Source organism: Motacilla alba, chromosome 2 (genome assembly GCF_015832195.1).
Source record: "Motacilla alba alba isolate MOTALB_02 chromosome 2, Motacilla_alba_V1.0_pri, whole genome shotgun sequence".
Taxonomy (NCBI): domain Eukaryota; kingdom Metazoa; phylum Chordata; class Aves; order Passeriformes; family Motacillidae; genus Motacilla; species Motacilla alba.
The window spans coordinates 29,421,407-29,437,233 of NC_052017.1; the positions used below are offsets into that span (position 1 = coordinate 29,421,407).

The 15,827-nt window shown below is 36.1% G+C and overlaps 1 protein-coding gene across 1 annotated transcript in view; it reads left to right on the forward strand.

Moving 5' to 3' along the window:
- The window catches only part of AHR (aryl hydrocarbon receptor), a 62,232-nt gene extending 46,615 nt beyond the window's left edge, over positions 1 to 15,617 (forward strand). The window contains exons 6-11 of the mRNA XM_038124572.1: positions 1,808 to 1,938; positions 2,788 to 2,990; positions 4,519 to 4,628; positions 7,090 to 7,231; positions 8,016 to 9,285; positions 12,467 to 15,617. Of these exons, the coding sequence (XP_037980500.1) occupies positions 1,808 to 1,938; positions 2,788 to 2,990; positions 4,519 to 4,628; positions 7,090 to 7,231; positions 8,016 to 9,285; positions 12,467 to 12,622 (2,012 nt within the window). The 3' untranslated portion in view covers positions 12,623 to 15,617. The remainder of the gene's footprint in view (positions 1 to 1,807; positions 1,939 to 2,787; positions 2,991 to 4,518; positions 4,629 to 7,089; positions 7,232 to 8,015; positions 9,286 to 12,466) is intronic.
- Positions 15,618 to 15,827: the final 210 nt, after the last annotated feature.

Genomic DNA, 15,827 nt, shown 5'->3' on the forward strand with positions numbered 1-15,827 from the left:
CTAGAGAAGAACCATCTCAGAAGTGTTGAAAATTCTTACTGTCAGTTAAATAATTTATAATAAAAACCTGCAGCAGTAGCAAGTAAGGAAGTTTGCCTTGTCTGTTGAGAATTGTCCATATGACAAGTGTGGGAATTTCTTATTTTCTAATTTCAAAGTTATATTGAAACTGTCTTGGACTACAAATAACTGAGTTTGTCTGCCTGTGGGATCTGCTCATAATGGTGACCGGCCAATACAGTTCTTTCCATGGCTGTAATTTCAGATTATTCCTTTTCATCACAGTAACAGCTAGGACAGAAAAAGGTTTCTTTCTCTCCATACCTTGGAAGTTTATTCAGCAAAAATTGATCTTGCACAGCAGTTCTTTTAAGAAAAAAAAAACGTATCTCCTGATTTTATCTGAAAAGCTAGATAACTCAGCATACTTGTAGGATTTAGATGGCCTTAGGTTGCAAGGCCTATTGGTAAGATATCAGCAATCTCATTTGGCTCCAATTCAGTCCCTTGAATTCATAGGAGATTAAATAGAATTGGCTTTTGTTAATGATGTGTTTACCTTTGGGTTTGTTTTGCCCATGTACTAACCTCTGAGCCTATCTGTAAGTTTCTCCAGCTGTTCATGAGAAAAAATTATATTCCAGAAAATATAATGTGGTGTGTTATTAAGTGACATGCTCTCCCTGACCTCATCTCTATGTCTGGAAAGTCAATATGGGCTCTTAAAATCTGTATTATTATTTTTTCCATACTTGATAATCAGTTCTCTAAGAGTACATGGACTATTTTTTTTAATTAAAGATTATTTTATTTTAAAATGTCTTTTAAAGCTGGATTTTTCTCCATTTTCTGCATGTATGAATTCTTAGGGTATGACTGGTTTTTTATATGAATTGCAAACAAGATTGCTTTGCTAAATTTGCTGTGAGGAGTCATGCTCTGGTATCTCTGTATAAGTAGTCTCATGTAGAACATATGTATTTTATCAGAGGTTTACTGATTTACCCTCTGGTTTTACTTTATGTTCTAAATGTTTAAGTCTGTTTTATAAATACCACTTAGCATCAAATGCTTGTCCTGACAATGTGGAAGGTTACCATGTGTTATCCTAGTTAACAATCATGGTTTTGGGTATTTTGTGAAACAAACAACCACAAAACACCAGTGCTCCAGGTATACCTGGAGAGGTAACTATGGTGTGGTGTTTTGATCAGCAGAGCCCAGAAATATTTTCACTATTTAGTAGGGTAATTTTCCCTTCATTGGAGAAAAATGCTGATTTTTTTGTGGTGGTTTCCTAAAGTTGCTGATTTTTATTTATTGCTGCTGCTTTCACCTGGCTGTCTGGAAAGTAACTTTGACAGTTTGATACTGAGTTTTTGAATACTCAGTTCCTGCAGTTGCTGTGCCTTTTTTGGAGATTGTACCATTGTAGGAACATGGTTGTGTTCTCTGCTGAGAACTCTGCTCTTTGCAACTGGTCCAGAATCTAGGCTGTTGACAAACATAATGAATAAATTAGAAACCCAAACAAGCAAAAGCCCCAAAGTAAAAAAACAAACCAAAAACTGAAATTGCATTCAGTTTTCAAATACCATAGCCTGTAAAACATATTCCCATCAGAAGAATTGATGTTTAACCTCAGTGTTCCAATAATAATAGGTTCTGAGGATGTTTCCAGTTTACATTGTTCTTGCTCAGGTCATGACCTAACTCTTTGTTTATGAGAAGGAAGATCGTTTGTTATAGATAGCCTTCCCTAGGTGTTCTTCTAAAAATAATCCTTATAAATAATCCTTTCCTGCAGGAGATAATGGCTTTTCACAGCCAGCAACCTATTATAACCCAGACCAACTTCCTCCGGAGAATTCTTCCTTTATGGAAAGGAATTTCATCTGCAGGTTACGATGTCTCCTGGATAATTCATCTGGTTTCCTGGTGAGTATGGAGTTACATAAAAATCTCTAGGTATGCTTAAAGATTGGAAAGCTGCACCTTCTAACAAGAGGTGCAGCAACTTACTTTATTTGTTAAGTCTCCAAAGGTATATGGGTTGCTTGAACCACAAGGTTTCAGTTAGTGAACTGAATGAGTCCCCTTTAAAATTGTTGTCACAACCAGGTACACGTTCTCTCTCATGGCCAAGTTTCCTCAGTGAAATGCAAATAAGCAACTGCTTTTGTGAAATGCTGGGTGATTTGTGGATTAAAATGCATTACAAGAGTATTTTCTTGTAGCAAGTTGAGTATCCTGAGATGCAATAAGTTATGGTAATTAGGAGGACCATAGTTTTTCCTTATTTGGAAAAGTTTGTGTTTGCTCTTTTTAATGCATTTTTTTTGTTAGCCAATTATTTAGATTTTAAAATGAGTATAAATTTATCACCCTCTATGTGATATCTTACAAAAGAGAATTCTTTACAATTGCAAAAATGAACATACAATTTTTCAAGAGAAATAATGAAATAATTATATACATGCATGTTCATTAGAATATTAGAAGCCCCAGTTGATATTTGATATTACATGCTTATTTTTTTGGTTTTTAACAGAATAATCTTCCCATTAATTAATTTTTCAGTTTATTAGTAGATATTGAAGTGATACACTCAGGGGTATAACACCAGTGTTCTGTTCTTTTTAGCTAACTTTTATGTATGCCGTTCTATAAAACTTGAATCTGATGGATCTTAAGGAAAATGAAAAATGCATGTTTTACATCATAACAGAAATATCTTGCTTTTAAATATCTCCAGCATATAACAATTACTTTTTTCTTCATTCTAAGGCTATGAATTTTCAAGGACGATTAAAGTTTCTCCATGGACAAAACAAGAAAGGGAAGGATGGTGCTACTTTGTCTCCTCAGCTTGCACTGTTTGCAGTAGCTACTCCCCTGCAGCCACCATCTATCCTTGAGATACGAACCAAAAACTTCATCTTCAGAACTAAACACAAACTGGATTTCACACCCACTGGCTGTGATGCAAAGTAGGTGTAAATTATTCTTTGTAATTGTATAATAATTTGCTGATGAAATAGGTTTCAGGTATGTATTTGAAATATAAAGCAGGCTACTCTTTTGATATTTAAACTGTTTTAGTGATGGTTGTTTAGAAGCTGTTAAGGTTTTTCTCTCCAGCCCTGCTATCAAGTAAAAAGAAATGGGTTTGTCATAGTCTCTTTCCTTGAAATGTCATGCTACTCTCTGACTCTCAATTGTTAGAAAAACAAAGCAAAAGCCCGCAAAACCTATGCAAAATAGAAAGACTAAAAGACAGCATACTAATTAATTAGGGAAGAAGAAAAGTTTCATGTTAAAGTTTCATGTTTGAAATTTGGTTTTAGAACTGATAGAGCAAGTGTTTAATTTCATTGTACATTTCTTCTTCAGTTCTCCTTCAGTTAAAAGGTGTAAAATACAATGGAATTTTTTTCCTTAAAAATAATTTAAATACTTTTTATACTATGATTTTACCCGCTTCCAAACCATTATTTTCCTCATGTAAAATTTGGAAACACTACTGCAGTACTAGACCAAAATAATGTTACTATGCTTCAACATGGCAAGAAGTCCATTAGGATGCTTTTTTATCAAAATAAGAGCCTCTGGCCTCCTTCCCTCTCCTCTCTCTCCTATTTTTGACTGACAATACTTTTATTTTTAGTGGCGTCTAAGAGAAACACAAGTGTTTCTTTTCTCTGTTTGATGTTTTTATTCACTTGAAAAAAATAGTTTTATGTATATTGTTCCCCATCTCTACTTTCCCCCCTTTTTTCCCTTTTGTCTTTGCATCTCCATGTCTTTGTTTCAAATCCTGTTTAGGTCTCTCTTTAAATATGTCTTTTTATCAGGTATTGCACAGAGATCACGTGAATTCTGTTAAGTGTTTCATCTCCCCAGCCTCTAGTAAACTATTCTAATTTTAGCTGTAGGGTCAAACATGACTCTTGCTAGTGGTCCTCTGAGTCATATTTGGTTAAATGCAAACACAGGGGTCCCATATCACTCAATAGCGGGGGGGATATAGCTCTGAGATACATCTGGCTTCAAACTTTAAGATGCTAAAAATTCTAATTTTGGCAAGAAGTTTTAGATAACTGAAGTTAAATCCCTATATAATTCTACACACAAGCGCCTATAGGTAAATTATAAGAAGCAGGGCTAAGAAAACAGTGTCTTTCGTTGGAAGTAATGGGAGCTGCCTGCTAGGAGTGAATATGTTTAGTAGTATGGAATTGAGAGTCTGGCTGTAGGCATCCACTCTTTTTTATGATCTAATGGTTTTGTGAACCCAGTCCTAGTCACTGAAGGCAACCTGGCAGACTAGTTAAAATTTTATGATTTGTTGACTCTATTTTTTATTGGAGCTATTCCGCTTCCGCATACAATTGATATAGCACCAAACTGTAGTTACCACTTGCATCTGAAATGTTCTAGACATAATTAACTTGCTTGAAATTCATTCTGTGAGTTGCTTCATCAGCAGTGTTGCAATTTTTTGGTTTTGCCTTCCAGAGGAAAAATTGTCCTGGGATACACTGAAGCAGAGCTGTGTATGAGAGGAACAGGATACCAGTTTATTCATGCAGCTGACATGCTTTACTGTGCTGAAAATCACATCCGAAGTAAGTTTCATTCCTGAAGAAAAGCTGAAAAATCAATGCATGGAGTACTTTTTCAGTATGAATGCAATATGAATTACAAAAAGAGGTTTTTAACAAAAGAACTGTTCATTTCTTATGTTCTATCTGTCCTTCTAAAAACTTACGCTGGTTGAAGAAATGTTTAATATTTCTATTAAACATTAGGAATGTTTAATAGGAACATTGAATATTCTGTCACATCTTGGTCTTCTCACTTCCTTCTCTGCTCAACCCAACTTCTGCTACTTCAAGAACTTTCTTTGGGCAAGGGGACTACCAAGGATAGCTTTCCTGTTAACAAGTTAATTAAAGCATTTTGTTTTGATATTGGGGTAAGATTTTTACCTGAAATTGATTTAACATGCTAACGTCCAAACATTTCTGAGTTTGATTCTTGGCAGCTTGAGTTGGTTTAAGTAACAATTATGGAGAGAAGAATAATGTTGAGGAAATAAGCACCAGCTATTAGATGTGTAACTATTTAGGGGACTCTGTTTTTTACTTTTTGTTGTCAATTATAACAGAGTTATCTTTGGAACTTACAGAATCATCTTCATAATATTATGATACTTCTTTTCTACTGACTTATCTTTAAAAGTTCATTTTATTTCTTTTTTCCCCTCACAGACAATTGGATAATGCCCCTCAGCGGGTTGTTCTCAGCCTATTTAAGCACGTTTTCTGCTTCAGGTGTAGCTCAGTCATTGTTGCTTATCAGTGGTTTTGTTTCATTCATAAAGAAAAATAAAGAGATGTTTCCAGAGTAGAAGGGGATGAAATTTGAATGGTTTGAAACTTTCTCTTAAAACTGGCTTTGCTACGTTTTTTATGCTAAGATTAAAATAAAGAAAATAAGTTTTGTAGCAAGGATTTTTTGTTATATTCTTAGACTTTCCTAATGCATTTTATTTCATTTTTCTGTCTAGAAGTGCAGGTTTTTTGAGCGATTGTATTACTTCCACCCCTTGCCTCTGTGAATCGCATATTTAAGAATTATCTTTAAAATCCACATTCATCACACAACCTTCACTTAGAACAGCAAAACCAGCCAAAATAAACTAAAGCTCCCCACACAAAAACCAAGATAACTTCACCACAACATAGAACAAAATTGGACAATTTGCACAAAATCTGCCCCCTGTCCCTTCTCCATAATCGCAACAAAACTTCCCCATGATAGTTTTACTCTCTAAGATTGTTCAGTACTCATTTTGTCTGTTACCTCTCCTGGTTACTATCCTTATCTCAGCATCAGAGAAAATATAATGAAGGATTCATGGGTTGAGATAAGAAACAGGAAAGATCACTCACCAAATACTGTCACAGGCAGAACAGAGTTCATCTGGGCATATTAATTGAATTGATTAGTAACAAAGGAGCAGGATAATGAGAAGTAAAATAAGGCCTTAAAAACACCTTCCACCAGGAAACCTTCTCTAGCATGGGCTCCTCTCTCCATGGGTCTGCAAGTCTCTGCCAGGAGCCTCCTCCAGCACTGCCCTCCCATGGCTTCACAGCCTCCTGTAAAGCCTCCACCTACTCTGGCATGGCTCTCCTCCACGGACTACAGGTGGATCTCTGCATCCCCATGGTTCTGCATGGCACAGCCTCTGCACCACAGGCTGCAGGGGAATCTCAGCTTTGGCACCTCCAGCCCTTCCTTCCTCACTGACCTTGGTGCTACAGAGCTGTTCCTCTCACATATTCTCAATCTGCATTTCTCTGGCCACAACTATATTTGCACAATAACTTTTTTTTTTTATTAAATGTTATCACAGAGGCATTATCACAATTTCTGATTGTCCCAGACTTGCCCGGCAGCCTGTCCACCTTGGAGCTGCTAGGGATTCGCTCTGCTGGAAATGGAGGAAGCTTCTAGCAGCTTCTTACAGAGGCCACCTTTGTAGTCCTTCCTGCCACTACCAAAACCTGGCCACACAAACCCAACACAGAAATGTGATGTGAAAATTAAGTATGTTTATCAAGCATTGTTAGTGGTAGTGGGAATGGAACATAAGATTTTTAAGTACCTCTGCATAGTCCAGTCAAACTGTGAAAGGATTGGATTCAGAACTAATGTGTTTTCTAATTGTTAAAGTAAGTCGCTTTATGAGGGTGAGAGAGACTTGGGCTTTTGTCATTTACGTCTTCTAGTATTTATTAATTTCTGTTATTGAAGAAATAAATAATGGACAAAGCCCCATATAGAATGCTGCCAATCTGTAGCAAATATCTTGCAGTTCTGACTTCTATTTTATGAGTAAATGAGACATCTTGAAGTGATCGGTCATCCTGATTCACTGGGAATGCATTAGTGCCACACCAAATTGGCTGATTGAGGATGTGAGATTTGTAAAATTTTTCTGCAGATGGGATTTCTTTCATGACATGCATGTTTTCATGATTTGTTTGCTGGACAGTAAACAGTATGCTTACTCTTTAGTGATGAAGACAGGTGAGAGTGGAATGACCGTATTTAGGCTTCTAACCAAAGAAAATAGATGGGCCTGGGTACAGGCAAATGCACGGCTTGTCTACAAAAATGGAAGACCAGATTACATCATTGCCACGCAAAGACCTCTTACGTAAGTCATCAGTTTATAAAGTAGTATGCTTCCAAAACTGAAAACTTCTTTGAGGCTGTTTATATTCACAAAGGAATTTCTGGTTTTAAATTATTACCCTTTATATTCCAAATTCCCTAAATTCTTTCAGTTTGCCAACAAACATGTAGGAAATTCTGATATTTCAGAACTTGTGGCATAGTCCTTTTGCATAAAACTTCAGACAAATTGATTTCTTATAAAGAACAAGGTCAGCAGCAGAAGCATAAAGTTATTCCATGCACCATATTCAATCCTAATGAGCGAAACCTGAGAAATTCAACTGCAGTTGTGTAGAAGGAGCAACAAATAACAAATTCAGTCCTGAATTTTAGTGCTGAACTAAGTTCTGCATAATATGTAATTCAGCCTTGTTAAATAGATGAAATATTTTTTGCTAAGGAGTCTGTAAAATGGAGAAAAACTGATACTTCAAGTATTGATTTACTTGCTATACCAAGAAAAGCTTAATGCATGGAACAAAGGCCAGTTGTTTTCATTTCAGCCCCTAATGCACAGAAAATGGTGTATGCTGTCTAGATTTAATTACAAATGTAATATGTAAATGTGGCATTACAGTCATAAGCTCCTTATTTCATAATCTGTCTCTTGGTTTAACTCAGCCAAGTTGAGCTGGAATAGGTAGGAATTCGAAAAATGCCTGCAAATAGAATAGTTCATTTTTTATGTTAATTCCATGGGACAAAAAGATTAGAATAACTGTTTATTACTGCAGTACCATGCTACATATCTGATTTATTTGCAGAGATGAAGAAGGCGCAGAACATCTACGGAAGCGGAACATGAAGTTGCCCTTCATGTTTGCCACTGGTGAGGCTGTGTTGTATGAGGTATCTTTCCCAATGTCAAGCCTTATGGACCCCTCTCAACCGAAGAGTAAAAGCACAATGGGAAAAGGAGCCAAAGCAATGCTACATGATGATTCTGTGGATCCAAACTCCCTCCTAGGTGTCATGTTAAGGCAAGACGAGTCTGTTTATCTCTGCCCTCCAGCCTCACATAAACTTTCCTTTGAGCGGAACTTCTTTGCAGACAGTAGGGATGAACTGGGTGGTGTTGTTAGCAGTGGCTGGACAGACAATCTCCTACCTGCTGGAAATCACAACATTCTCAAACGGGAGCTGATGGAGTGTTCCCAGGACAGTACTGTTCCACTTCCTGAAGACAGTGCAGCACTCTTTCAGGATAACAAAACCAGTGATTTGTACAGCATCATGAAAAGTCTGGGTATTGACTTTGAAGATCTAAAGTGTATTCAGCAGGATGAGGAGTTTTTTAAAACGGAATTATCTGATGTGGATGATATTGGGGACATCAACATAACTGACGAAATCCTGACTTATGTTCAGGATTCCTTAAATAAATCTGACTTCTTATATTCAGACTGTAACCAGCAGCAGCCCTTGGTCCAGAATGAAGGTTGCATGGTACAGCAAGACTTAGATCCACATCAACTTCATCAGCACCAGAAGCAGCTTGTGGAACAGCAACAACAGCAGCAGCAACAGCAGCTGTGTCAAAAGATGAAACATATGCAAGTCAATGGGATGTTCACAAATTGGAGCTCTGGCATGCCTCTTGGCTGCTCACAGCAGCAGCCCCAGCAATACGTGTTCCCTGGCATGCATGCCAGTACATCTGAGTTCTCTTACAAATCAGAGGTTAACACTTCCCCTTATGAGTGTAGGCAAGACTTTGTTCCTTACAAGCAACCCGCAGCAATGATGCCGCAACTTTCTAATTTTGCCCAAATGGATTTTCCTGCAGCAGGTTTTGATGGATCGACCTATTCTGCTTCTTCCAACTTTGAGGATTTTCTCAGTTGTTTGCAGCGAGTCCCTGAAAGCCTTGAGTGTGGGATAAACTCTGAGTCAGTTATGCTGACTCCTCAAACATGCTATGCAGGCGCTGTCTCCATGTATCCGTGCACGCAGGAGGCACAGCCCAGCTGCGTGGATCAAATGCAGTATGATCCTATGATGACGAATCAACAGCAACAAATGCTTGGGAACAAGGTATAGTAAACAGCTTTGCTGCGCTGCTTGCACTTTGAATCAGCTTTATATTGTTTTGGGTGACTGCTGGGGGGCAGAGTTTGTTTTGACTGAATTGCTGAGTTTGACATGGATGGCTTAGCAGTGTTTGGATGTCTTTGCTTTATTTGTTCATTAGAGTAAAGAGAGTTGCATTTGGTGAAGTTTATATATACATGTACCTGCAGTCTGATAGCTCTCTTTAGCATTATTAATCAAGAGGGAATTAACTAGTCTGTGATACTAGACCAGTAATTTTCCTGATATGAGCAGAAGAAAAGTATTCCAAGTCTCGGAATTTGGTAATAACCCCTTTAGAGAGGAGTTGAGTTTGCTTGACACACTTATTTTCATTAAATATGTTGTGATGATCAAAAAAAATTGGTTTTGAAGTGTGACTACTGTCTAGCTACTCAGATTCCTCCATGATTTTAGGATTAGTGAAAGCATTAGATTATAGTATCATAAAAATGGCCTGAAATATGAACTCTTTCACTCCTATACACAATGTTACTGCAAAAAAAAGCTTTTTCTATATTGCTATAAGTGAAAGCCAGCTTGTTCCTCAAGTTGCTGTCTAAATAAACTGCAGAAGCAAAAAGAGTTGGAAAAAATTATAGTCACAGTAAAATAATCTGGTCCTTTTTCACCAAGGAGAATGCACAATAAAAGCCATAGAAGAGAGGATCTTGGCTGTAGCACAGACTACAGTTGTAAATACTGTTCTTCATTGGTAAAATTAACTTAGAAACAAAATTCACTTGCTAGTTTCTGATTCTGAATTATCTGTGTTGAAGTACTTTCTGTTGTACCCTTTATTTCAGTTAATGCTGCTAAAGTACAGACCCACAATTCCTTTTTTATTGTTGTTGTATCTCAATGAGTTAATGTTCTGAAGTACTGATCCTGCAAATGCTTATGCACATGCATAAGCATTTACAGAATTAAAGTATTAAGTGGCATTTAACCTATGCAAGACAAAGGTGAAGAATGCAATTAGAACATATCCATTTTTTACGGGCTTAATACAAGTACGAAACATTCCCTTTTTAAAACTGCTTTACTGCTGAAAAGAATGCAATTGAAGAATTGCAGAAATTTACCTATATTATAGCACATTTCGACATCATGAATGGCTTCTCCCCAAGATTGAAATTTCATGAAGGGACTTTGAGAAACTGCGCTGTGCAAACTTGAGCACGACTTGGCTGTGCCTCGCCTGGCTGTGCTTGGTGTTTACTCTTTCTAATAGGGTTGCAGAGCAGCTCCAGGGCCATCCAAATTTGTCTTTATAATAACAAAGAATTACCTTTAACACAAAAGCTCTACTAATGTTATGCATCAGTTTTTGAACAGCCGTTGCATTCACAATTCCATTTCTTTATTTTTAATGGCTGGTTTCAATTGCATCTATTTTGCAGATTATTTTGTTGTTACACTTCCTTAATGATTTTTGTTATGACCTCTCTTTTTTTTTTTATTTTCTTCCTTGGATTTACTTCATATCTATCTATAAAAAGTTTAATGGCTAAGACAGCACCTCTGAAAAAATTATGTCTATTACTTCATATTTAGAATGCAGTGCTGCAATAATAATAGGACATTTAGCTTGCTGTAAAAAAATGAACAAAGGCCACTTTGTGATAAAGTCTTCTTACTTAAATTGTTCAGAGGCAAATTCAGCCCCTCTTGTTAGGGTATTCCTGTGCTGTGTGGGGCTGAGTAGCACTGCATGAGCAGAAGCCTCATGCGACTAAGCAGATGGGATACTGCTGTCTGAGCCCACATTCACACAGCCAGAGCAAAGTAGGGCAGTCTTAGTGGCTGGGTTTAGCACACTCACATCCCTCTCAGTGGTTAGAGTCCAGAGAGAGGACAGCTGTTGTTATACAGGCCATGACTGATATCTTTTCAGACTTCTAACTCCCATTGATTTCTCCATGAAAAGACTACGGAATTAGAAAGCCAGAAGTGTCTATTGTGGTCACGTGCTTTGACTTTCTGCCTATCTTGTAATTGTGGTAAGAGCATAGCCAGTGCAATCTGAAATCACTTTCAGTGATGGAGAACAACAGAAAGGCCTGTGATCATTTGGCTGCTTGTTTAGGATCAGTACTCCTTTATTAAGCAGGAAAAACCTTCCTAAGTACTTGATTCTATGTTGAGAGCATTCTTAAAAAATTTTATGAGTGTGGTCATCTTAATAATGAAGAATATTGAAATAACCTGCTTCTTTCAGAAACAATCCTTGTGTGTACTCTTAAAAGTATGTCAGCTTTGATTAAAAACATAATTCACATAGCTATAGCCTTGTTGTTAAAAAGTTAGAAGAATTGTGCATAGTTAGTCAAATTTCAGCGTTTGCTTAGAAGGAAAAAAGAACTAATACCCAGCATAATTTGATAGATGAATGGATAAATGAATGTATAAGACAAACCTTGAAGGAATGAGTACTTATGATATAAGCTACTCCCAAAGAGATGATGGAAATGTTTAAAATACTTTGTTGTATTTTCTTTGCATGACCGAATATTTCGTATTTTGTAGATAAAGTATTTTGTAGATAAAGTCTACAGCATGACAGAGGAAGCATTACATTAGGTGATTAAAATAATCCTATCAACAATTATGTTAAGACTGATGAAAGCCATTCATTGCTCTTACTTGGCACTGTCAATATGAAGACTGTCAAAAAGCCCACCCTGCAACACTTCAGTCAGTGGATTGCACACAGTATGCTTCAGCTTATGGATAGGACTGCATGTGCATTCCTGGAGGAGCTGTTATGTCTGGATCCCACTACAGGCATGGAAAGACGTAAATAGGTTGCTTTTAAAATGTAACAGCTGGATGTGACAATTAGCTCTCAGACTGTACTTTCTAGAAATAGAAACTCTATTGCACTTTAGGTAATGGAATTATTTGTTCGCTTAGCCAGAATAGGGCTCCCATTGACTTCAACATGGGTAAAGTTCACTGGTGATTCAGTCCCTATTTTAATGCAAATGACATTATCATTAATCATCATTAAAAAGGCAATTAAGGCTAATCAATATATTTTTAAGATTATTTAATCCAGTGTGTCTTTGGGAGGATTTTTAAATACTTATTAATAAATTAGTTTCCTATACTAACCATTTATATTCTCTTTTTTTCCTGTCAGTTCCAAAATGGTTTCAATGGAGGAAATGTAAATGAATCATATCCCTCTCAGTTAGATGTGATCAGTAATGCACAGACTGCCACCCATCTTCAGCCTCTTCATCATCCAAAAGAACCCAGATCCTTCTCAGATTTGGCATCTAGTGGATTTATGTGATTCAGATCTAGAGCTCCATCTGTGATTTTGTCTGGGCATCAGGTTGCTCTGAGGAAAAGCTTGATATGTCTCTCTTTGAGTGTCAGACTTGAACAGCTAAATTACATTTTGAGAATATGAGGTTGGTTGCACTATATACGGGTGGATATGTAATTCAAGACCTGGCTTCTTATAGAATGACAGGTGGAATTAAATCTTCCGATTTAAAGTATGCATGTGCTGTTTTCCATCAGGCTGACTGAGTCCTTGCAGTATGGATTACATACATACTACAGACTATGTCATGCTGTACAACATAAGATAAGGCAAATGGTTTTGTTGTTTAGAAAATAATTGGGCACTTTACAAATAGCATTGATGGCACAAGGAAGGTGATTCACGTGTGGATTATTTCCAGACTTTATTTTTTAAAAGCTATCAAAAAGCTCTAAATTCATGAGAATCAAAAGCACTTAATTTTAATGCATACTAAGCTCTGTAATCACTTATTTTATATTTGAATCCTTTTGTTTTAAGTCTCCATTTCTAGCACTTTAATAGAAGGCTTAATATAAGGATATGATATGCAACTTCAGGTTTTCTATGAAACAGACCCCTGCATTCCTCCTTTTCATGTCAACCTTAAGTGCCTCACAATTTAGCTACCTTGTTTCTGATGGGAGCTTATTTTAGCAAAACTCACTATAAATGTCATCTCTAGTATATGAACTTTTAGCTAACATCAACAGTGCTACTGGCTGTGTATTTTTTTCTTTCCCTCTAACAATTATTTGTTTAGAAAGTGACTTAATTCGTCTGTAGATTTGTTACACTATTGTCAGGAGTTGTTAATGTTCTGAATTTAGTTGAGCTAAAGAATTTGAGTTTTTTCTATACTGCTTTTCTGCTTTCTTCAGGTAATACAGGGTATATTAAAAAAGCAGATTTTGCTGAGGGGGAGGAGCAGATCCTCAGGATTAGTTTTAGATTATTAATGCTGAAAAACATGTGCCTTATCTTGTGTTAAAATGCTCATAATGTTCTTTAGAAGTAATAGAAGGCTGCTCTATGCAAATATTTTCATTAAAATGGATATTGAAAAGGATTGCATTTTCAATAGAAGGGGTAAGGGAGTCTCAGTAGTAATTGGCATTGACATTATTTTGTCAATGCCAATTGACAAAATAATGTCATTATTTTGCAATTTTCAATGGTAATAGTGGGGAAAGGGTCAGTCTGGTTTCAGTTTTATCCCTGGCAAATTGCACTGCAAAGAACTGAGGGGTAATTCTTCTTGTGTATGTTGATCCATTTGGAAAGCTTTATGCAAAAAACAAAATTGGGGAAAGAACAAAATCATTAGAGAAATTCTCCTTGCAATAGGTTTTATTTTCAGGGAAAAAACCAAATTAAACATATCCACTAAACATTCTGGGGTTTTGTTTTGCTTTTAACTGAGGACTGTAAAATTGCAGACACCAATGTTTGGTGCAAAATAATAATCTATGTGAAAAATACAGAAATGTGTATATGTTCAAAATATTTCATACTCTTGTGTGTTGTATAGTTCATATATAATAAAATGTCTTTGTAAAATATTTTAAACAGTTAATTTTAAAGTATTACATTGTTATATGTTAAGAACAGTTTTATTACATTTGTTATATATAATGTAAAATGACAGTTTAACCAGTTTGTTTGAAACAGGCAAAAGTAAATTGGCTCCCTTCAGATAGTTGTTAATATTGTTTAATAAAGGACAATCACTTGAAATTGGAATCCTTTCATAGCTGAAACATGCTTTCTTTGAAGAAGAGCATATTTTCTTCCATTCTGTGTGATGTGATACATGATGCCAAACTTCTAACACAGTTACAACTTTCCAGATTAATAAATTCAGCAGTTCTTTTAAGTGAAATTAGTATATATGAAAGGGATATTAAGGAAGCAGTTACTATTCAGGAAAAACCCATAAAGACATTGTGGGTTTTATTATAAGGTCACTTTTTTCGCCCCATGCTTCAGATTTTGTTTTCCACACAAGACAATAGTAACAAATTCACTTTCTATATTTTGAATTAATCCTTGATTCTGTCTTTTTTTAATTGAAGGTGGTGGTTTAAGCCAACATCTGAAATGTCTTCCATATCTAGCTAGTGTGTCATGTTTGCATTTGAACTGGAAAATTAGAAAAATGCTGGAAAAACCAGAAGGTTGAAAGGGATAATATATGTGTTCCATCTTACAAGCTATTATATATCCTGTTTATGAATTTAGTTAAACCAAATACATGTTGTCCTATCACTAAGTGCCAAGGATGCAGTACTACAACAGTGCTGCCCTACTTAATGTAAACAAGTTAGTTGTTTATATGCATATCAGCGTATTTTGTGCATTATCTTATGCGTACAACGTTGACTGTATTAGTGCACTCTTGATCTGCACCAAACTGTACCTACAGTGCACAGGTGTTTCTGAATTGGATCTCTATTAGCCCTTCAGGTCTGTTATAAGTAAGATTATAACCCAGTGTTAGTCAGTATTACTGTCCGTTTTTGTACAAGTTTTCTTACCTTGTTTTTCTTTCCAGTTCTTCTCTCTCCTTCGCTATGCCTGCACATACCATGCAATACACCTCTTGCGTTAAGGTATGGCTCTGTAGCGCTCTTGCTCATCTCCACTGAAGTTTGTAAGACATAATACATGGTAATAAAATATTCACTTGAATGTAGCTGAAATGTATGTTCTTTTACTACAAAAATGTTTGATTTCAGCGGTATACAAAAAAAACCTTATCGTATGGTTACTAATATCTTTTGACAGCTTGTCATCTAAAATAGTTTACAAAACTTGTTATTTACGTCACTGTGGACTTTGCACTTCTCTGAATATTAGATGCAAATGCAATGTATATAATTTAGAGTGGTGAACAAATGTGTATTTGTCCATGGAATTAGTATTTTATACTTGCATGAAAATGAGTTTATAAATAAAGTTTGTAAATAGCAAGCCACAATTAGTAGTTGGAAGGCTCTTATATTCATTGCTTACTCACAGTAAATTCACAGTTGAACAGTACTGAGGCACAAACCTCAGATTTCTACATTGATGCTGCTGAAAAAGAAGCACGTTCTTTTTTGTGATCTGGAGCTGGCCATTGGTACTTACATTACACTGGTATTTAGTGTTTATTGCTAGTTCAAAATGACATTAAGAAAAATATTCA